This window comes from Moschus berezovskii, chromosome 14 (genome assembly GCF_049115385.1).
Source record: "Moschus berezovskii isolate FMDL1 chromosome 14, NW_MosBer_1.0, whole genome shotgun sequence".
In the NCBI taxonomy this organism is placed as follows: Eukaryota; Metazoa; Chordata; class Mammalia; order Artiodactyla; family Moschidae; genus Moschus; species Moschus berezovskii.
The window spans coordinates 12,266,691-12,288,935 of record NC_142473.1 but is presented as its reverse complement, the minus strand read 5'-3'; the positions used below and the strand labels follow the sequence as shown (position 1 = coordinate 12,288,935).

Sequence of the window (22,245 nt, the reverse complement as noted above, 5' to 3'; positions counted from 1 at the left end):
CTGTGTGTTGCAGCTGAGATCTGATGTAACCAAATAAAAAATTAAAAAATCAATATTTTTAAATGCAAAACCAGTATAATTGAGGATTGTTTTAAGGATTAAATAATTTGTATAAAATGTTTAGTATATAGAAAGTGCTCACTAAAAGATAGGTACTATTTTTCTTATTGTTATTGGAGGAATTTTACCCAGTAGGTAGAACTTTTTTAATATTTTAACTGAAGAATTTGATCTTTAAAAGTTGCCTGCCAGTTCTATCTCAATGTAAACAGCATAAAACCCCTTGGAATACCTTGTTGCTGGGAGAAGAATCTCTAATGTTGTCCATCTTAGTTGTAGAAATAGTGCCAAATAGGCACACATTGACAGAGCTTTTTTTTTTTTTTCTTTTATTCCTTGAAATGGTCTCAACTCCTTATGTCCCCAAGAGGGAAAATCTAGTTTCTAAGAAAGGAGCCTGCTGATAACAAATAGAGTCTACCTTACTAGACCTTCTGATAGATGGGCTTACCACCAGTGGGAGACCTGCTTGTGGGAATGATACAAAGGGCCCCTTGAGGGAAGGGAACTTCAGACTGATGACTGAGATAGAGCCTGGGTTCCCCTACAAAGGTCTGGTTTTCACAGGGCAGGTGACTAGGCATGAAAGCTTCTATTGACATAGGCACAATGGAACAGAAATGTGAATATAAGCTAAATGAAACAGTAGCCATGAATATAAACTATTGAGATGGAACCGAGGGAACACAAGATTGGATCTTCCTTTTCAGAGAATGACTTGGAAAAGAACTACACAAGAGCGTCCTAGGCAAGGATCTACATGCAGTTAAAACACCCATACCATCTGGAGGGAGGTTAACACAAATATGGAGTGGACAGTATGATACTCAGAGGGAGAATATTTGATTCCTGCTGAAGAGAAGTGTTAGTTACTCAGTCCTGTCTGACACTTTATGAATCCATGGATTGCAGCCCACCAGGAATGGAATTCTCCAGGCAAGAATACTGGAGTGGGTTGCCATTCCCTTCTCCAGGGGACCTTCCCAACCCAGGGGTCAAACCTGTCTCTCCCACAAGGCAGGCAGATTCTTTACTGTATCTGAGCCACCAGCAAAGAAGTTAAAATATTGAATCCCTATCAATTCAGTTCAGATCAGTTCAGTCGATCAGTCGTGTCTGACTCTGCAATCCCATGAATCACAGCATGCCAGGCCTCCCTATCCATCACCAACTCCCAGAGCATGTCCATCGAGTTGGTGATGCCATCCAGCCATCTCATCCTCCATCGTCCCCTTCTCTTCCTGCCCCCCATCTCTCCCAGGATCAGAACCTTTTCCAATGAGTCAACTCTTTGCATGAGGTGGCCAAAGTAGTGGAGTTTCAGTTTTAGCATCAGTCCTTCCAATGAACACCCAGGACTGATCTCCTTTAGAATGGACTGATTGGATCTCCTTGCAGTCCAAGGGACTCTCAAGAGTCTTCTCCAGCACCAGAGTTCAAAAGCATCAATTCTTCAGCGATCAGTTTTCTTCACAGTCCAAATCTCACATCCATACATGACCACGGGAAAAACCATAGCCTTGACTAGGCGGACCTTGGTTGGCAAAGTAATGTCTCTGCTTTTTAATATGCTATCTAGGTTGGTCATTACCTTCCTTGCTGCTGCTGCTGCTAAGTTGCTTCAGTCGTGTCCGACTCTGTGCAGCCCCATAGACGGCAGCCCACCAGGCTCCCCCGTCCCTGGGATTCTCCAGGCAAGAACACTGGATTCGGTCGCCATTTCCTTCTCCAATGTGTGAAAGTGAAAAGTGAAAGTGAAGTCGCTCAGTCTTGTCCAACTAGTACCGACCCCATGGACTGTAGCCCACCAGGCTCCTCTGTCCATGGGATTTTCAAGGCAAGAGTACTAGAGTGGCTTGCCATCGCCTTCTCCGCATAACTTTCCTTAACCATTACCTATTTAGTGAAATTTCTCACTGCTCTTTGAGCCTGTCCAAGAGAACTTGGACTTCTTGGGATTTTGTTCAAGAAATCTAGATTTAATAGCAATACTTTTAAAACATCACAGCTTCTATTAATAAGCAAGAGTAATAGAAGCATGAAGAACCAGAAAAACGCTGAAAAATAGTTGTCTTTTGCAGACATGGCTACAAATTATTTACCCTCAAACAAGATAGCTTTCCATATAAAAAGTTGAGTCAAATGTGGGAGATTATTTAACATATTCATCACTTCTTCAGATAATTAATATGTGATTCATTTTACAGTTCCCAATTCAGAATTAAATCCATGTTTCCTTAATATATTGCATATCAGGTGTCAGAAAACTGGAAAAAAATTCCAAGAAATTTCTTAATGTAACTTCAGTTCAGTTCAGTTCAGTTCAGTCACTCAGTTGTGCCCGACTCTTTGCGACCCCATGAATCACAGCACTCCGGGCCTCCCTGTCCATCACCAACTCCCAGAGTTCACTCAAACTCATGTCCATCGAGTTGGTGATGCCATCCAGCTATCTCATTCTCTGTCGTCCCCTTCTCCTCCCGCCCCCAATCCCTCCTAGCATCAGAGTCTTTTCCAGTGAGTCAACTCTTCACATGAGGTGGCCAAAGTATTGGAGTTTCAGCTTCAGCATCAGTCCTTCCAATGAGCACCCAGGATTGATCTCCTTTAGTTGGTTGGATCTCCTTGCAGTCCAAGGGACTCTCAAGGGTCTTCTCCAGCACCACAGTTCAAAAGCATCAATTCTTCGGCGCTCAGCTTTCTTCACAGTCCAACTCTCACATCCATACATGACCACTGGAAAAAACATAAGTATTTTCAAATGAAAAAAATCTTTGTTTTTGTAACTCCACTAGTTTGGGATTTTTATCTAGAATACTTAGTATCTTTAACACATGTTGCATCTGTTACTGGCACTTCTAAAAATTACAACATAACTCTGGACTGAAGTATCAGTTCAGTTCAGTTCAGTCACTCAGTCATGTCCAGCGCTTTGTGACCCCATGGACTGCAGCACACCAGGCTTCCCTGTCCATCACCAACTCCCGGAGCTTACTCAAATTCATGCCCATCAAGTCGGTCATGCCATCCAAACATCTTGTGCTTTGTCATCCCCTTCTCCTGCCTTCAATCTTTACCAGCATCAGGGTCTTTTCAAATGAGTCAGTTCTTCGCATCAGGTGCCCAAAGTATTGGAGCTTCAGCTTAAGCACCAGTCCTTCCAATGAATATTCAGGACTGATCTCCTTTAGGATGAACTGGCTGGATCTTCTTGCAGTCCAAGGGACTCTAAAGAGTCTTCTCCACCACCACAGGTCAAAAGTATTAATTCTTCAGCACACAGCTTTCTTTATAGTCCAACTCTCAAATCCATACGTGACTACTGGAAAGACCATAGCTCTGATTAGGGAAACATTTGTTGGCAAAGTCTCTGCTTTCTAATGTGCTGCCAGGGTTTGTCATAGCTTTTCTTCAAAGGAGCAAGCGTCTTTTAATTTCATGGATGCAGTCTCATTGTTTGCATTGTTCCCTCATCTACTTGCAATGAAGTGGTGGGACCAGATGCCATGATCTTAGCTTTTTGAATGTTGAGTTTTAAGCCAGCTCTTTCACACTCCTCTTTCACTTTCATCAAGATATTCTTTCCTTCCTCTTCACTTTCTGCCATAAGGGTGGTGTCATCTGCATGTCTGAGGTTATTGATATTTCTCCCAGCAATCTTGATTCCAGCTTGTGCTTCTTCCAGCCCAGCATGACGCATGAAATACTCTGCATATATGTTAAATAAGCAGGCTGACAATATACAGCCTTGATGTATTCCTTTCTTAATTTTTAACCAGTTCGTTATTCCATTTCCAGTTCTAACTGTTGCTTCCTGACCTGAATATAGGTTTCTCAGGAGGCAGGTCAGGTGGTCTGGTATTCCCATATCTTTAAGAATGTTCCAAAGTTTGTTGTGATCCACACAGTCAAAGGCTTTGGCATAGTCAATAAAGCAGAAATAGATGTTTTTCTGGAACTCTCTTGTTTTTTTGATGATCCAGTGGATGTTGGCAATTTGATCTCTGGTTCCTCTACGTTTTCTAGATCCAGCTTGAACATCTGGAAGTTCTCAGTTCACATATTGCTGAAGCTTCGCTTGGAGAATTTTGAGCATTACTTTGCTAGCATGTGAGATGAGTGCAATTGTATGATAGTTTGAGCATTTTTTTGGCATTGCCTTTCTTTGGGACTGGAATTAAAACTGAACTTTTCCAGTCTTGTGGCCATTGCTGAGTTTTCCAAATTTGCTGGCATATTGTTTGCAGCACTTTCACAGCATCATCTTTTAGGATTTGAGATAGCTCAGCTAGAATTCCATCACCTCCACTAGTTTTGTTTGTAGTGATGCTTCCTAAGGCCCACTTGACTTCACACTCTAGGATGTCTGGCTCTAGGTGAGTGATTACTGCATTGTATTTATCTGGGTTATTAAGATCTTTTTTGTATAGTTCTGCTTTTTCTTACTATCACTACTGAATATCTTCTGCTTCTGTTAGGTCCATACTATTTCTGTCCTTTATTAAGCCCATCCTTGCATGAAATGTTCCCTTGGTATCTCTAATTTTCTTGACGAGATCTCTAGTCTATCCCATTCTATTGTTTTCCTCTATTTATTTGCATTGTTCACTTAGGAAGTCTTTCTTTTTTTATTTGTTTATTTTAATTGGAGACTAATTACTTTACATCATTGTGTTGGTTTTGCCATATAATGACATGAATCCACCCCGGGTGTACATATGTTCCCCATCTTGAACCCCCCTCCCACTTCCCTCCCCATTCCATCCTTCTGGTTCATCCCAGTACACCATCCCCGAGCATCTTGTATCATGCATCGAACTTGGACTGGCAATTCGTATCACATATGATAACATACATGTTTCAATGCCATTCTCCCAAATCATCCCACCCTCGTCCTCTCCCACAGAGTCCAAAAGACTGTTCTATACATCTGTGTCTCTTTTGCTGTCTCGTATACAGGGTTATTGTTATCATCTTTCTAAATTCCATATATATGCGTTAGTATACTGTATTGGTGTTTTTCTTTCTTGTTTACTTCACTCTGTATAATAGGCTCCAGTTTCATCCACCTCATTAGAACTGATTCAAATGTATTCTTTTTAATTGCTAAGTAATACTCCATTGTGTAAATGTACCAGAGTTTTCTTATCCATTTGTCTGCAGATGGACATCTAGGCCGCTTCCATGTCCTGGCCATTATAAACAGGGCTGCAATGAACATTGGAGTACACGTGTCTCTTTCAATTCTGGTTTTCTCAGTGTGTATGCCCAGGAGTGCGATTGCTGGATCATATGGCAGTTATATTTCCAGTTTTTTGAGGAATCTCCACCCTGTTCTCCATAGTGGCTGTATTAGTTTGCATTACCACCAACAGTGTAAGAGTTTCTCCACACCCTCTCCAACATTTATTGCTTGTAGACGTTTGGATAGCAGCCATTCTGACTGGTGTGAAATGGTACCTCATTGTGTTTTTGATTTGCATTTCTCTGATTATGAGGGATGTTGAACATCTTTTCATGTGTTTGTTAGTCATCTGTATGTCTTTTTTGGAGAAATGTCTGTTTAGTTCTTTGGCCCATTTTTTGATTGGGTCATTTATTTTTCTGCAATTGAGCTGCAGGAGTTGTTTGTGCATTTTTGAGATTAATCCTTTGTCAGTTTCTTCATTTGCTATTATTTTCTCCTATTCTGAAGGCTGTCTTTTCACCTTTCTTATAGTTTCCTTTGCTGTGCAGAAGCTTTTAATTTTAATTAGGTCCCATTTGTTTATTTTTGTTTTTATTTGCAATATTCTGGGAGGTGGGTCATGGAAGATCCTGCTGTGATTTATGTTGGAGAGTGTTTTGCCTATGTTCTCCTCTAGGAGTTTTATAGTTTCTGGTCTTACATTTAGATTTTTAATACATTTTGAGTTTATTTTTGTGTATGGTATTAGGGAGTGTTCTAGTTTCATTCTTTTACAAGTGGTTGACCAATTTTCCCAGCACCACTTGTTAAAGAGATTGTCTTTTCTCCATTGAATATTCTTGCCTCCTTTGTCAAAGATAAGGTGTCCATAGGTGCGTGGATTTATCTCTGGGCTTTCTATTTTGTTCCATTGATCTATATTTCTTTCTTTATGGCAGTACCATACTGTCTTGATGACTGTGGCTTTGTAGTAGAGCCTGAAGTCCGGCAGGTTGATTCCTCCAGTTCCATTCTTCTTTTTCAAGATTGCTTTGGGTATTCAAGGTTTTTTGTATTTCCATACAAATTGTGAAATTATTTGTTCTAGCTCTGTGAAAAACACCGTTGGTAGCTTGATAGGGATTGCATTGAACTTATAAATTACTTTGGGTAATATATTCATTTTTACAATATTTATTCTTCCAATCCATTAACACGGTATATTTCTCCATCTATTAGTGTCCTCTTTGATTTCTTTCACCAGTGTTTTATAGTTTTCTATATATAGGTCTTTTGTTTCTTTAGGTAGATATATTCCTAAGTATTTTATTCTTTTTGTTGCAATGGTGAATGGAATTGTTTCCTTAATTTCTCTTTCTATTTTCTCATTATTAGTGTATAGGAATGCAAGGGATTTCTGTGTGTTGATTTTATATCCTGCAACTTTACTATATTCACTGATTAGCTCTAGTAATTTTCTGGTAGGGTCTTTAGGGTTTTCTGTGTAGAATATCATGTCATCTGCAAACAGTGAGAGTTTTACTTCTTCTTTTCCGATTTGGATTTCTTTTATGTCTTTTTCTGCTCTGATTGCTGTAGCCAAAACTCCTAGAACTATGTTGAATAGTAGTGGTGAGAGTGGGCACCCTTGTCTTGTTCCTGACTTTAGGGGAAATGCTTTCAGTTCTTCACCATTGAGGATAATGTTTGCTGTGGGTTTGTCATATATAGCTTTTATTATGCTGAGGTATGTTCCTTCTATTCCCGCCTTCTGGAGGGTTTTGATCATAAATGGATGTTGAATTTTGTTAAAGGCTTTCTCTGCATCTATTGAGATAATCATATGGTTTTTATCTTTCAATTTGTTAATGTGGTGTATTACATTGATTGATTTGCGGATGTTGAAGAATCCTTGCATCCCTGGGATAAAGCCCACTGGAAGATTTCTGATTACAGTTTCAATTTCTGTGCTTGTGATGGGTCTGTTCAGATTTTCTATTTCTTCCTGGCTCAGTTTTGGAAAGTTGTACTGTTCTAAGAATTTGTCCATTTCTTCCAAGTTGTCCATTTTATTGGCATATAATTGTTGATAGTAGTCTCTTACGATCCTTTGTATTTCTGTGTTGTCTGTTGTGATCTCTCCCTTTTCATTTCTAATTTTATTGATTTGGTTTTTCTCCCTTTGTTTCTTGATGAGTCTGGCTAAGACTTTCTTATCTCTCCTTGCTATTCTTTTTATCTCTGCATTCAAATGGGTATATCTTTCCTTTTCTCCATTGCTTTTAGTTTCTTTTTCTCAGCTATTGATAGCTTCTCTGCTTTTATATTCAGCTGTAATTCTCCTTAACGATCTTGAGAGTAGTTTTTTTTTCTTTATGCTGTGAAAGAAACTTCCCAAATTATCAAGTAGAACAGCCATCTTATACTTACCAATTCTTGTACAGATTTAAACTTAAGTAGAAGAGAAAATAAATGCTAAATACCCATGGCCTATGCTTTCCCTAGAGCAAGTATCCCTCTCACCACCAAGAGAAACTTCTGTCCACTCAGAAAAGATATGTGCAGTCAGGAGAAATTCAGTATAAGGGCTTCAGGCTACATACCAAGAAACAAGGTCTCATTTTTCAATCTACACTAGAAATATCCATTCCCAATATACAATCCCTTCACCATATAGGGCCTTTCCTGGTGCCTCAGATGGTAAAGAATCCACCTATAATGCAGGAGACTGAGATTCTATCCCCTAGAGAGGGGACTAGCTGGGCTACCCACTACAGTGTTTCTGCCTGGAGAACTAACTCCATGAGCAGAGGAGCCTGGTGGGCTACAATCCATGGGGTTGCAAAAATTCAGACATGTTTGAACAACTAACATTTCACCATATATCTTCCCCTTTACCTCTGCTTTCTGCTATTTATAGAGCTTGAGAAAGTACGGGGGGATCAGGCTCAAAGCTTACTAGTTATTATATGATCCATCGATACATAGGAATTTTCATTTGTTTATTTCATTTAGCTACCAGTTAGAGCCTGCCAGACTCCTGAGACATGGTTACATTTGGATTGAAAATATATTCCACAGCCTATAGAATGTGAAGCCCATCCATATATTTTTCCAGTTTTTCAAGGAGGTTAGGGTCTATGACCATGCTGCTGCTGCTGCTGCTAAGTCACTTCAGTCGTGTCCGACTCTGTGTGACCCCATAGACGGAAGCCCACCAGGCTCCCCCGTCCCTGGGATTCTCCAGGCAAGAACACTAGTCTCCTTGATTGACTATATCCTGCATGCATTCTAAGTCACTTCAGTTGCATCAGACTCTTTGTTACCTTATGGACTCTAGCCCTCCAGGCTCCTCTGTCCTTGGGATTCTCCAGGCAAGAATATTGGAGTGGATTGTCATGCCCTCCTCCAGGAGAGCTTCCTGTATCTTACAGCTGTTCTTTTATCTTATATTCACTCCAAATTTACTGTGATCCCCACAAGTTAAAATGACTAATACACAATAGTTTATATTGTCATTTCTATATTTGATTATGCTTACATGTTTTTCATCATATTTAAAAAATTAAGACAGAAATGGCTTGTATAACATGAAGACATGTATATGTATATCATCTATAAATAACGTGACATATAATTTGTATATATATATATATATAAAACATATACATATATGGCCATAGCAAACACCCTGGTCATAGCAAACACTCACTTCCAACAACACAAGAGAATACTCTACACATGGACAACACCAGATGGCCAATACTGAAATCAGATTGATTATATTCTTTGAAGCTAAAGATGGAGAAGCTCTATACTGTCAGCAAAAACAACACTGGAAGCTGACTGTGGCTCAGATCATGAACTCCTTAATGCCAAATTCAGACTTAAATAGAAGAAAGTGGGGAAAACCACTAGACCATTCAGGTATGACCTAAATCAAATTCCTTATGATTATACAGTGGAAGTAAGAAATAGATTTAAGGGATTAGATCTGATAGACAGAGTGCCTGATGAACTATGGACAGAGGTTTGTGACATTGTACAGGAGACAGGCATCAAGACCATCCTGAAGAAAAAGAAATGCAGAAAAGCAAAATGGCTGTCTGAGGAGGTCTTACAAATATCTGTGAAAAGAAAAGAAGCAAAGGAAAAAAGGAAAGATATATACCCATTTGAGTGAAGAGGTCCAAAGAACAGGAAGGAGATATAAGAAAGGCTTCCTCGGCAATCAATGCAAAGAAATAGAGGAAAACAATAGAATGGGAAAGACTAGAGATCTCTTCAAGAAAATTAGAGATATCAAGGGAAAATTTCATGCAAAGATGGGCTCAAAAAAGGACAGAAATGGTATGGACCTAACAGAAGCAGAAGATATTAAAAAGAGGTGGCAAGAATACATGGAAGAACTGTACAAAAAATATCTTCATGACCCAGATAGCGACAATGGTGTGATCACTCACCTAGAGCCAGACATCCTGGAATGCGAAGTCAAGTGGGCCTTAGGAAGCATCACTACGAACAAATTTAGTGGACATGTTGGAATTCCAGTTGTGTTATTTCAAATCCTGAAAGATGATGCTGTGAAAGTGCTGGACTCAATATGCCAGCAAATTTGGAAAACTCAGCAGTAGCCACAGGACTGGAAAAGGTCAGTTATCTTCCCAATCCCAAAGAAAGGCAATGCCAAAGAATATTCAAACTACCACACAGTTGCATTCATCTCACATGCTAGTAAAGTCATGCTCAAAATTCTCAAAGCCAGGCTTCAGCAATACATGAACTATAAACTTCTGGATGTTCAAGCTGGTTTTAGAAAAGGCAGAAGAACCAGAGATCAAATTGCCAACATCTTCTGCATCATCAAAAGAGCAAGAGAGTTCCAGAAAAACATCTATTTCTGCTTTATTGACTATGCCAAAGCCTTTGACTGTGTGAATCACAATAAACTGTGGAAAATTCTTAAAGAGATGGGAATACCACACCACCTGACCTGACTCTTGTGAAACCTGTATGCAGGTTCAGAAGCAACAGTAGGAACAGGACACAGAACAAAAGACTGGTTCCAAATAGGAAAAGGAGTATGTCAAGGCTGTATATTGTCACTCTGCTTATTTAACTTATATTCAGAGGACATCATGAGGAATGCTGGGCTGGAGGAATCACAAGCTAGAATCAAGACTACCAAGAGAAATATCAATAACCTCATGTGTGCAGATTGCACCTCCCTTATGGCAGAAAGTGAAGAAGAACTAAAAAGCCTCTTGATGAAAGTGAAAGAGGAGAGTGAAAAAGTTGGCATAAAGCTTGACATTCAGAAAACTAATCATGGCTTCCTGTCCCATCACTTCATGGCAAATAGATGGGGAAACAGTGGAAACAGTAGCTGACTATTTTGGGGGGCTCCAAAATCACTGCAGATGTTGATTGCAGCCATGAAATTAAAAGACGCTTACTCTTTGGAAGAAAAGTTATTACCAAACTAGACCGCATATAAAAAGCAGAGACATTACTTTGTCAACAAAGGTCCATCTAGTCAAGGCTATAGTTTTTCCAGTGGTCATGTATGGATGTGAGAGTTGGACTATAAAGAAAGCTAAGCGTCGAATAATTGATGCTTTTGAACTGTGGTGCTGGAGAAGACTCTTGAGAGTCCCTTGGACTGCAAGGAGATCCAACCAGTCCATCCTAAAGGAGATCAGTCCTGGGTGTTCACTGGAAGGACTGATGTTGAAACTGAAACTCCAATACTTTGGCCACCTGATGCAAGGAGCTGACTCATTTGAAAAGACCCTGATGCTGGGAAGATTGAGGGTAGGAGGAGAAGGGGACGACAGAGGATGAGATGGCTGGATGGCATCACTGACTCAATGGACATGAGTTTGAGTAAACTCCGGGAGTTGGTGATGGAGAGGGAAGCCTGGTGTGCTGCCTTTCATCAGTTTGCAAAGAGTTGGACAGGACAGAGCAACTGAATAACATATACAAAGAAGACTTTATGGAAATGTCAGTGGGGAATAGTAGACTGAAAGGCACAACATGCAAATATACATGAAATTGCCAACAGGAAATCCAGTTCTTAAAGGTCCTTGTAGTCATCTTACAGCCGGGGCTTCTCACTGATAATTGTGTTCCCACCTTCTTTTCACCCAGATTCTACTGTTCCTCCTCACACACCCATGGCCACTGAGACTTTGGATTCGTCACTCACTATTGCGAAGAGTGATTGTTCTCAAGATGCTCAGCTGGTGACTATATGTGTGTTCTCAGTCACTCAGTTGTGTCCAACCCTTTGCGACCCCATGAACTATAGCCTACCAGGTTCCTCTGTCCGTGGAATTTTCCAGGCAAGAAAACTGGAGCAGTTTGCCATTTCCTAACCCAGGGGATCTTCCCCATTCAGAAGTCAAACCTTGTGTCTCCTGTATTAACAGGCAGATTCTTTACCGCTGCACCACCTGGGAAGTACTGGTGGATAGCCCTTTTGTTTAATAAGATCCATCCTTCCAACAGCACTTGTGGGCACAACTAGCAAAAATTTATTCTGCTATGTTTTTAGACTTACTCACACCATTACTTTACCATAAAATGTACAGATTAACCAATACCAGATCATGCCTTTGAGAATAGCAGTATCACATTATTGTTTGTTTAGAATCATCTCTTGGCTAACCCACTTTTCTCAGGTTTTTAAATAGAATTTGAGAATAGTCTTGAAAATAGACACTGTTCTTTATGCCTGGAGATAGTCGTTATTGTAACAGTCAATCTATAAATGTCCAGCTTCTCAAAGTGCTCCCTGGTCTTGTTACTGTCAATAACTATTTCTGACATGTCTTGATAATTCATTAACCATCTCATATTTGTCATTTGTATTCATCTTTTCTAAATCAAGATTTTACAATGAATGAATATTCTCTAAATCACCTAAGACTAACCGTTAATCTAATGTATCTTTTCACTTATTATACCTACTTATTCTCTCATAGCACTACATCTCCCTGGATATATTGGTAAAAGCCATGTTTAATCTCTAACTCCTTTTGCTGCCATTAACTGATATTTCTTGCCCTTACCTTTTGTTCCTAAATCTCAACTGATCCACAAATTTTTCTTCAACTCTGGATTTTACAGCAACATTAGGTATGCATTACTGGCTGCATTTTTCATTGTCATAAGAATTGTAATTTATTGAACCATAATAACAATGTCCTCTAAAATAGTTACTCCCCTGCCAATCCTCACCAATTTACATACTTTTTTGTTGCCATAAATTTGCTTTCTAATTATCTCATGTGGATGAACAGAATTCTAATTCTTTATGCTACTACAGTCAAAATGAGAATCATAAATTCTGATACAATTGTCATTTTCTTAAAGCCAAAAAAAACCTGCTCTAGGCATCCTCCTAGAAGAGCTTCTGATTCCCAAATCAGTACTGCTCTGTACATGGCTATTGCATCAAATATGTTTCCTATTGCAGTACACAGAACAATTGATTGCATTGTTTGTCTCCACTGTAAGTGCCATGAGAGCAGAACCATGTGTTCTTATTCTCTAAATTTCCAGTATATATCACTATGCCTGACCTACATGAGATACCCAGTGAAATATTCCATGATTTTTTTTCATTTCCCAACTATTTGAAGTTATGGCATCCTTCCTTCTAAGGATTTCAATAGATAGAATTATTGCACATGTTATATACTTTTACAGAGAATTTACTTCTCTCCCATGACCAGAAGTAAATTCAAATCCATGAAAGACAGAGGAAGTAAAATGGAGGGAGCGTATGTTACCAGAATGCAAACAAGAAGATTAAGTACAAGCAGGCTTCAATATGTGAAACTTACATTTAATTTTTTTTGTTCTTGTGTGTAGGTTAATCAAGTTCAAACACATTTTTAATAAGTAAAATCTATTATATTTTTTCTAGCTTTCCAATGCAGTTAATCTTTTATGATGTAAATACTGACCACTGACAATGAACAATAATAGCAATGGAAGAAGTCAGTTTCTCTTTAAGCTTATCAGATCCTGTGCTGGATGTTTTTACATGTGTTTTTCTTTACAGTATAGGCAATTGAAATTTAGAAATCTTATCAACTTGCCCAAATTTGCTCAGACTGAAATCTGTAGGAAATTGCTTTTTGTTTTATTTTGTAGGAGACTATTTTGAATACAGGCCTGTATGACTACAAAATCATTGTTCTCTTTATTACACAAAGGAATCATAATACTAACAATTATGAAAAACCACAAAAGCAATGAAACTGAATCAAAATGCATTTAAAATCTTCATTGCTGCTACTTGACTATTATGCACACAAAAATAAGTTTACTGGGAGGCAAATGAGTAGAAACAATATAATACAGTGAAATACCTCTGAACTGATCATCAGATTACTAATCTTCTGAAGCAATTACTTCCACAACTAGACATATAATCTTGTATAAATTGTGTAATCTTTATAACCTTAGCTGTGTTTTTACTGACGTATAAACACAAGCTAATTCCGTGTCCTAATTTGTAGTTCTAAAACTGTTTACCCTAAATATGTATTCAATTCTAGTACCATGAGCAAATGTCAAAAAAGCGCTAACTTGGGACTTCCCTGTTATACAGTGGCTAAGACTCCATGGACCCAAGGCAGGGAACCTAAGTTCAATTCCTGTTCAAGAAACTAAATCTCACATGCCACAACTAAGAGTGAGAGCAGCCAAATAAATTAAGTAAATATTTTTTAAAAAAGAAAAAAACCTTAACTTGGCTACCCAACATATCCAAATGCCAATTCACCAAAAAGTAAACGCAAAAGTAAAACTAAAAATACTCTTATTTTTAACTTTTTGGCCATCTTCTACATTGTTAAGTTTTATTATTGATATATTTAACAAATTTTCTGATTACTCCTTTCAGATGATTTGAAGATGACAATTTTGAGTACTTCCTCAGGATACTATTCACTTCATTAGCCAGGAATAAAACATTTTCAATGATCTGCCCCCTTACTACCTACTTCTCTAGCTTCAATTTCTCACTATTTTCAACTGTCTTCTAATGCTATTGCTTTCTTATTACTTAGATGTATTTTTCATCTTCTCTTATCTCCATAAAATTTTTCTGCTCTCCTTCTCCAACTTGTGAGCTCTCAGTTCAGTTCAGTCGCTCAGTCTGTCCGACTCTTTGCGACCCCATGAATCACAGCACCCCAGGCCTCTCTGTCCATCACCAACTCCCGGAGTTCACTCAAACTCATGTGCATTGAGTCGGTGATGCCATCCAACCATCTCATTCTCTGTCGTCCCCTTCTCCTCCCACCCCCAATCCCTCCCAGCATCAGAGTCTTTTCCAGTGAGTCAACTCTTCACATGAGGTAGCCAAAGTATTGGAGTTTCAGCTTTAGCATCAGTCCTTCCAATGAACACCCAGGATTGATCTCCTTTAGAATGGACTGGTTGGATCTCCTTGCAGTCCAAGGGACTCTCAAGAGTCTTCTCCAGCACCACAGTTCAAAAGCATCAATTCTTCGGTGATCAGCTTTCTTCACAGTCCAACTCTCACATCCATACATGACCACGGGAAAAACCATAGCCTTGACTAGAGGGACCTTTGTTGGCAAAGTAATATCTCTGCTTTTTAATATGCTATCTAGGTTGGTCATAACTTTCCTTCCAAGGAGTAAGCGTCTTTTAATTTCCTGGCTGCAATCAGCATCTGCAGTGATTTTAGAGCCCAAAAAAATAAAGGCTGACACTGTTTCCACTGTTTTCCCATTTATTTCCCATGAAGTGATGGGACCAGATGTGATGATCTTAGTTTTCTGACTGTTGAGCTTGTGAGCTCTACTTATCTTTAAATATTTAGCTCAGCACCACCTTCCCTTAGGTGGTGATTTAGTTGCTTAGAAGCCTTCCCTAAACCACTAGAGGGAATTAAACTCTCTTCTGCATTCCCATAGCCCCTGTGTTCACTCCCATTGCTGCATGTAACATATACATTGCACTGGCTTGCATATCTGCCTAATCCGTAAGCTCCCTCTATTTAGCTCAGAATGTGATATACAGGAGGCAGTCAATAAACATCTTGAATCCTTGGTTGACTATCAAATGATTAAAAATCTGTCATCATTTCCAGGTTTTTTATAGGCAAGAGGGTCACAGCAACAGTCAAGTTATTGAAACGCAGAAACCTCAAGCAGTAGTCCCACTCCCCGATGCTGGAGTCTATATCATTGAAGTGCGAGCATATGGTGAAGGAGGGGATGGAACCGCTAGTTCCCAAATCAGGGTCCCATCATATTCAGGTGAGTTTTGACACAGTAGGCTTAATTTGATAACCTCTAACATTAACATGATGTAAACCTCATCAAAATTAACATGATGGATTGCATGGTTCAGAGACTTTGAAGGTTCTCTACTCTTATCCTCTGATTGTGATATGCAAGCATGCTCCACTGCTCATTTGTGTCCAACTCTTTGCCACCCCATGGACTGTAGCCTTCCAGGCTCCTCTGTCCATGGGATTTCTCAGGTAAGAATAGTAGACTTGGTTGCTCTTTCCTTCTCCAAGGGGTCTTCCCAACCCAAGGATCAAACCCGTTTCCTGCATCGGCTGCAATGACAAGCAGATTCTCTACCACTGAGCCACCTGGGAAGCCAGATTACTATATGATCCTCTGATTAATACAAACCATGGTGGCCCACCCACAACTGTGAAATTTCCACACATCTAGGAAGGAGTTAACAGTCTCATTAAAATATCTTTATTTGTGAAATTCCCCAGTCTTCTCTGACCACAAGAAGTACCCTGCTGGCCATGAGGGCTTTGTAATACTGCTTTTAAACTGGTTTTGCTCTTGTTCAGTTGTAAAGTCATGTCCGACTCTGCAACCCCATGTACTGCAGTATGCCAGGCACCCCTGTCCTTCCCTGTCCATCTCCCGAAGTTTACTCAAACTCATGTCTATTGAATCAGTGGTGCCATCCAGCCATCTCATCCACTGTCATTCCCTTCTCCTCTTGCCTTCAACCTTTCCCAGCATCAGGGTTTTTTCCAATGAGCTGGTGCTTTGCATCAGGTGGTCAAAGTATTGGAGCTTCAGCATCAGTCCTTCCAATGAATGTTCATGGTTGATTTCCTTTCCAAGGTTGACTGGTTGGATCTCTTTGCTGTCCAGGGGACTCCCAAAAGTCTTCTTCAGCATCACAGTTCAAATGCATAAATTCTTTGGCATTCAGCTTTTGTTATGGTTCAACGCTCATATCCATACTGCCTACTGGAAAAATCATAGCTTTGACTAGATGAACATTTGTTGGGAAAGTGATGTCTTTGGTTTTTAATGTACTGTCTAGGTTTGTCATAACTTTTCTTCCAAAGAGCAAGCATCTTTTAATTTCATGGATGCAGCCACCATCTGCAGTGATTTTGGAGCCCAAGAAAATAGTCTGTCACTGTTTTCATTGTTTCCCCATCTATTTGCCATGAAGTGATGGGACCAGATACCATGATCTTAGTTTTTTGAATGTTGAGTTTTAAGCCAACTCTTTCACCTTCTTCAAGAGGCTCTTGAGTTCCTCTTCAGTTTCTGCCTTTACAGTGGTATCATCTTCATATACAAGATTGTTGATATTTCTCCCAGCAATCTTGATTCCAGCTTCTGCTTCATCCACCATGGCATTTCACATGATATATCCTGCATATAAGTTAAATAAGCAAGGTGACAATGTATAGCCTTGATGTACCCTTTCCCAATATTGAACCAGTCCATTGTCCCATGTCCAGTTCTAACTGTTGCTTCTTGACTCACATACACATTTATCAGAAGGCAGGTAAGATGGTCTGGTATTCCCATCTCTGTAAGAATTTTCCACAGTTTGTTGTGATCCATAGAATCAAAGGCTTTGGTGTAGTCAATGAAACAGAAATAGATATTTCTCTGGAATTCTCTCGCTTTTTCTATGATCCAGCGGATACTGGCAATTTGATCTCTTGTTTCTCTGCCTGTTCTAGGTCCAGCTTCTACATCTAGAAGTTCTTGGTTCATATACCGTAGAACCTAGCTTGAAGGATTTTGAACAATACCTTGCTAGCATGTTAAATGAGTTCAACTGCATGGTAGTATGAACATTTTTTGGCATTGCCCTTCTTTGGGATTGGAATGAAAACTGACCTTTTCTAGTCCTGTGGCCACTGCTGCGTTTTCCAAATTTCTTGACATGTTGAGCACAGCACTTTCACAGCATCATCTTTTAGGATTTGAAGTAGTTCAGCTGGAAATTCCATCACCTCCACTAGTTTTGTTTGTAGTGATGCTTCCTAGGGTCCGCTTGACTTCACACTCCAGGATGTCTGTCTCTAGGTGAGTGACCACACCTTTGTGGTTATCAGGGTCATTAAGACCTTTTTTGTATAGTTCTTCTGTGTTCTTGCCACCTCTTCTTAATAATTTCTGCTTCCATTATGTCCTTAACATTTCTGTCCCTCATTGTGCCCATCTTTGCATGAAATATTCCCTCGGTATCTCAAATTTTCTTGAAGAGGTCTCTAGTCTTTCCCATTCTATTGTTTTTCCTCTATTTCTTTCTTATCTCTCCTTGTTATTCTCTGGAACTCTGCATTCAACTGGATTGTCTTTACCATTCTCCTTTGCCGTTTACTATCACTCTGGCTTAATATATCTCTTTCTCTATTGTAGTGACTGCTTTCGTCATTAGATAATGGACATTGAGGGGCAGGAAATTTTAAAGGGAATGTTTTTAAAAATTAAAATATTATTAGGTTTATTGATTTCAAAATAAATTATAAATTTCATTGCATTTCTTTTTCCAGCTTTATTTTGAAATATAGTTGAAATTTAACATTGTGTAAATTTAAGGTGTACAAGAGTGGATATGATACACTTATATATTATAGATCTGTACACAAACATACTGAAAAAATATAGCTAATACCTCCATCAGACCATATAATTGCTAATTCTTCCTGTGGTGAGAACATTTTGAATTTACATTCTTAGCAACTTTCAAATATATATTCAGTTCAGTTCAGTCGCTCAGTCGTGTCCGACTCTTTGCGACCCCATGAATCACAGCATGCCAGGCCTCCCTATCCATCACCAACTCCCGGAGTTCACTCAAACTCTTGTCCATCAAGTCGGTGATGCCTTGCAATCATGATGCTGTATACTAGATCACTAGAACTTATTTGAACATCATTATTATTTTCAGCAATATTAATAATTTCTTTTATAGCAAAGTTATAGAGCCTTTGCTATAAGTCTGACACAATCATAAATGCTTAACAACTTAATTTTCTTAACAATCTATGAGGTAGGTGGCATTTTTTTGTTGTTGTTTTATGGAGAAAATTTAAGTAATTTGCCTAAGATCATACTATAATTAATACTATTATTAATACTAAGAGGAAGAACTGGAATTCACACCCACTGCCACCATTATCATATCAGCAAGAGAAAAACCGATTAAAAGAAGGGAGATTTTGCAAATTCAGAAGAAAGTAAACATTTCATTGAGTTTGTCAAAAGCAAAAGCAAAAAAGTACATTAAAGACATAAATCTCTCATTTAAAAAATATTAGGCAATTTTTATTAAAGCCTTAAATAAAAAATGTTTAATGTACATCTAATTAAAGTGTAATTATGAGCATTATTATTTGGGTTTCTGTGGTGGCTCAGATATAAAGAATCCACCCACAATGCAGCAGACTTAGGTTCTGCCTGCAATGCAGGAGACCTGGATTCGATCCCTGGGCTGGGAAGATCCCCTGGAGAAAGGCATGGCAACCCACTCCAATATTCTTGCCTGGAGAATCCCATGGACAGAGAAGCCTTACAGGCTACAGTCCGTGGAGTTGCAAACAGACATGACTGAGTGACAAAGCACAGCACACCACATGAGCATTATTTATTGAGCAATCATTCTCAAGTAAAATTATCAACTTTTATGTTTCTGTTGATAATACTTTGTCCATCAACCCATTTCCTGAGCTTTAATACCGTGCAATCTCCTGGTGTTGTCTTAGATCCATAAAGCAGGAGCAACAATAGGTTTCATTCTTATCTTTTTTTCTAAAACCCAAAAGCCTGAGAAGCTAAATGACCTGCTCAAGTGAAATAGTTAATTAGTTTTATATCTGAGACTAGAAATTGATTCAATGTTTTTTTGTTGCTTGTGTTTTGCTATGCTGAAATAGCATGTTTTTCTCTCCTGGATTCTATGTAGAATTTGAGATATAGACTCTACTTAACATTTTGAAAGTGAGGAGTTTTTTTTGTACAAGTATCATGTAAGTTGATTTAACAAGGTTGCAGCCACTCTCATATTAATAGAAAGAATGCTTTCATCGTTTTTATTTATTATGCATGCACACTCCAGTGAGGCTTTGCCATCAAACCTTTCTTATAGCTCACATGTGGCCATGCACTTCACAATGACCCCATTTTGTACAAGTTGAAATATATGTAACATTCTCCAATATGTTGAATAATACATTTTATTAGCACCTTAGCTGTAAAAATTTTCAAAGGAAAGAAGGTTTGCTGCTTTGAGTGTATGTATGTGTGGTTTATAAAACACAGGCTTCTTCAGTTCTTAAATATGTCTGGAAAATAAACTGAGAGTCTATCCTGTAACAAAAATCACACCCAGAATTCTGTTACACTCAATCTGGCCAGAGAGGATAACTTGACAGAAAGATGATTCTAAAAATTGGTTGGTACAATCTATCATTTATTTATTTATTATTAATCTATCATTATGGTTTTAATTAAGGCCAGTCATTGTTTTAATAGAGATAGCACATAAAAACATCTCTTTCCCCTAATCCCTAACTCAATGACTTTAAACAAGTTTCTATCATCTTTTAGAGCCCCAGTATCATCAGCAACACTGGGATAAACAATAGCACATACTGCATAGGAATGTTGTGAAGATCAAATAAGATAGTCTGTATAAAGGGCTTAGTACAGTACTTGGCATATAATAAGCATTCATTAGAAATCAATCATGATGATGATATGTCCCAAGACTTCTGGCTTGAATAACTGAAAACCTAAGAATGATACTTAGTTTGTGAATTTATGGTGCTATCAAAACTACTTCACAAAAATCCATCCAAATTAGTGAGTTTAATCAAGCAGCCACCCCAATACATTAACTGCATACAATGCTTTTGTCTCAAAATGAAAGTCATGTCCGAATCTTTGCAACCCTATGGACTGTAGCCTGCCAGTCTCTTTTGTCCATGAGATTCTCCAGACAAGAATACTGGAAGAGGTTGAAATTTCCTCCTCCAGGGGATCTTCCCAACCCAGGGATCAAACCAGCATCTCTTATGTCTCCTGAATTGCAGGCGGGTTCTTTCTCAGTAGCACCACCTGGGAAGCCCCGGCAAGAGTAATGAAAGATGCCCCTTCTTTGCCGAGTTTAGTGTGAGAATCTCAATTCAAACGAAGCCAGAATTTAAGCCTGCTCATTGTAAAATCAATTAAAGACCCATACATAAATTAAATAATATTTTATGATTAAATTTAAAATTTTACTTCATTGAATTATGAATTCTAGTTGCCACAAACTTTTGCTAATTATTTTTATTTCATTTCCTGAATTTTGCAGTATAGAAATTATTTTATTCTCATACCTGGAATTTGGGATGTTTTCCATCAGTTTCTCATTGTTGAAAGTCACACTTAGATATATTTGTTTTAGATATATTTGATTGATGTTTTATATATATATATATGATTAGATATATTTGTTCAAGGTGACACGGCCTTTTAAACACACTCTTCCATATATACTTCTGCCCTCAGTATATCTTTTGAGAACCCTAGACAACCTCTTGTTTCCTAAACACAAGGAATGTTCTCATCAGAAACAGGATTGATGCTGCATTCATTTGTCTTAACATACCTAAAAACTGAGTTTATCCTAGCTCAGGCAAAGCCAAAATAACTCTGTCCATTTACTGCTTCTTCTTTTCACAGGTGGGAAAATCACTAGTGCTCAGTCAGCCCTCCACACTCTCTCCATGTCCTCATCAATAACGTTGCTTTTGTCATTGATGATTCCTTCAACCCATTGGTAAAACTTCAGACTTAATTTGATTTTCTTCGCTTTAGCTTGATAACTGCAGTGAATAGAGTAGTAATGTAACTGGAAACTCAGGACCTTGAGATGAGCGTTAAAAACTTGGAACTATACATGGTGCACTTACAGGAGATTGAGGGGAATATTACTTATCCATCAGGTTTTTTTTTTTTTTTTTGGTTTTTGTAAATGGAGAGGACAGTTCTTGGTCCAATAAAAATATGCAGATTGTATGTAATGAATTTTTGTAAATAAAAGTAATTTCTGTCAAATGTATTCTTTACTTTTTTAGTATGTTGGAATTTGATTTTATATCTGATGACCCAGAGTGTGTGCCATCCATTTGTAAGTAAGTGGTCTCTAGCAGATTTGTTTCAAACACAAATACAAAACAGAATGAAAAATTCACTTAATACTCCAAGTCTACTGTTTTTAATTTTTCCTTCATCTAACTATACCAATCGACAAGCCAGCAGGAGATATGAAAAAATGCTTCAATTTTGTGGTCAATTATAGGATAGTACACAAAAATTTTCCCACAGAAATATTGTATGATTGCATTATGAAATAGCAAAAATTGTCAAATGCTATTCTATATGCATCCCTAGAGCCAGTTATTAGGGTAGGGAGTAAGCCATTTATATTAGTACAAGGTAAATAGAAAGTGAGTCCAAATGAACTGAAGTGCTATTGTTTTCATCTAGTGCTATGTTATCTAGCTGAAAATATAATAAATGTTTATTTTTAATAACAAAAGATAATTTAAAGTCACTATATATATGTGTATAGATGATCACTAAAGGCTGCAGATACTGACATGCTGCCAAGGGTGCTAATTTGAAAACGAATAAAAGACAGAACTTTCCCATTTCCCCACCTATTGCCAAAAATGGTGTTGAATTAGGCCC

At 38.4% G+C, this 22,245-nt stretch overlaps 1 protein-coding gene across 1 annotated transcript in view; it reads left to right on the top strand.

Annotated features, from left to right (window-relative positions):
• CNTN5 (contactin 5) overlaps nucleotides 1-21,335 on the top strand; it is a 647,843-nt gene extending 626,508 nt beyond the window's left edge. Inside the window, exons 22-23 of the mRNA XM_088843612.1 lie at nucleotides 15,366-15,534; nucleotides 21,235-21,335. Coding sequence (XP_088699738.1) covers nucleotides 15,366-15,534; nucleotides 21,235-21,335 — 270 coding nt within the window. The remainder of the gene's footprint in view (nucleotides 1-15,365; nucleotides 15,535-21,234) is intronic.
• The last annotated feature ends 910 nt before the right edge of the window (nucleotides 21,336-22,245 follow it).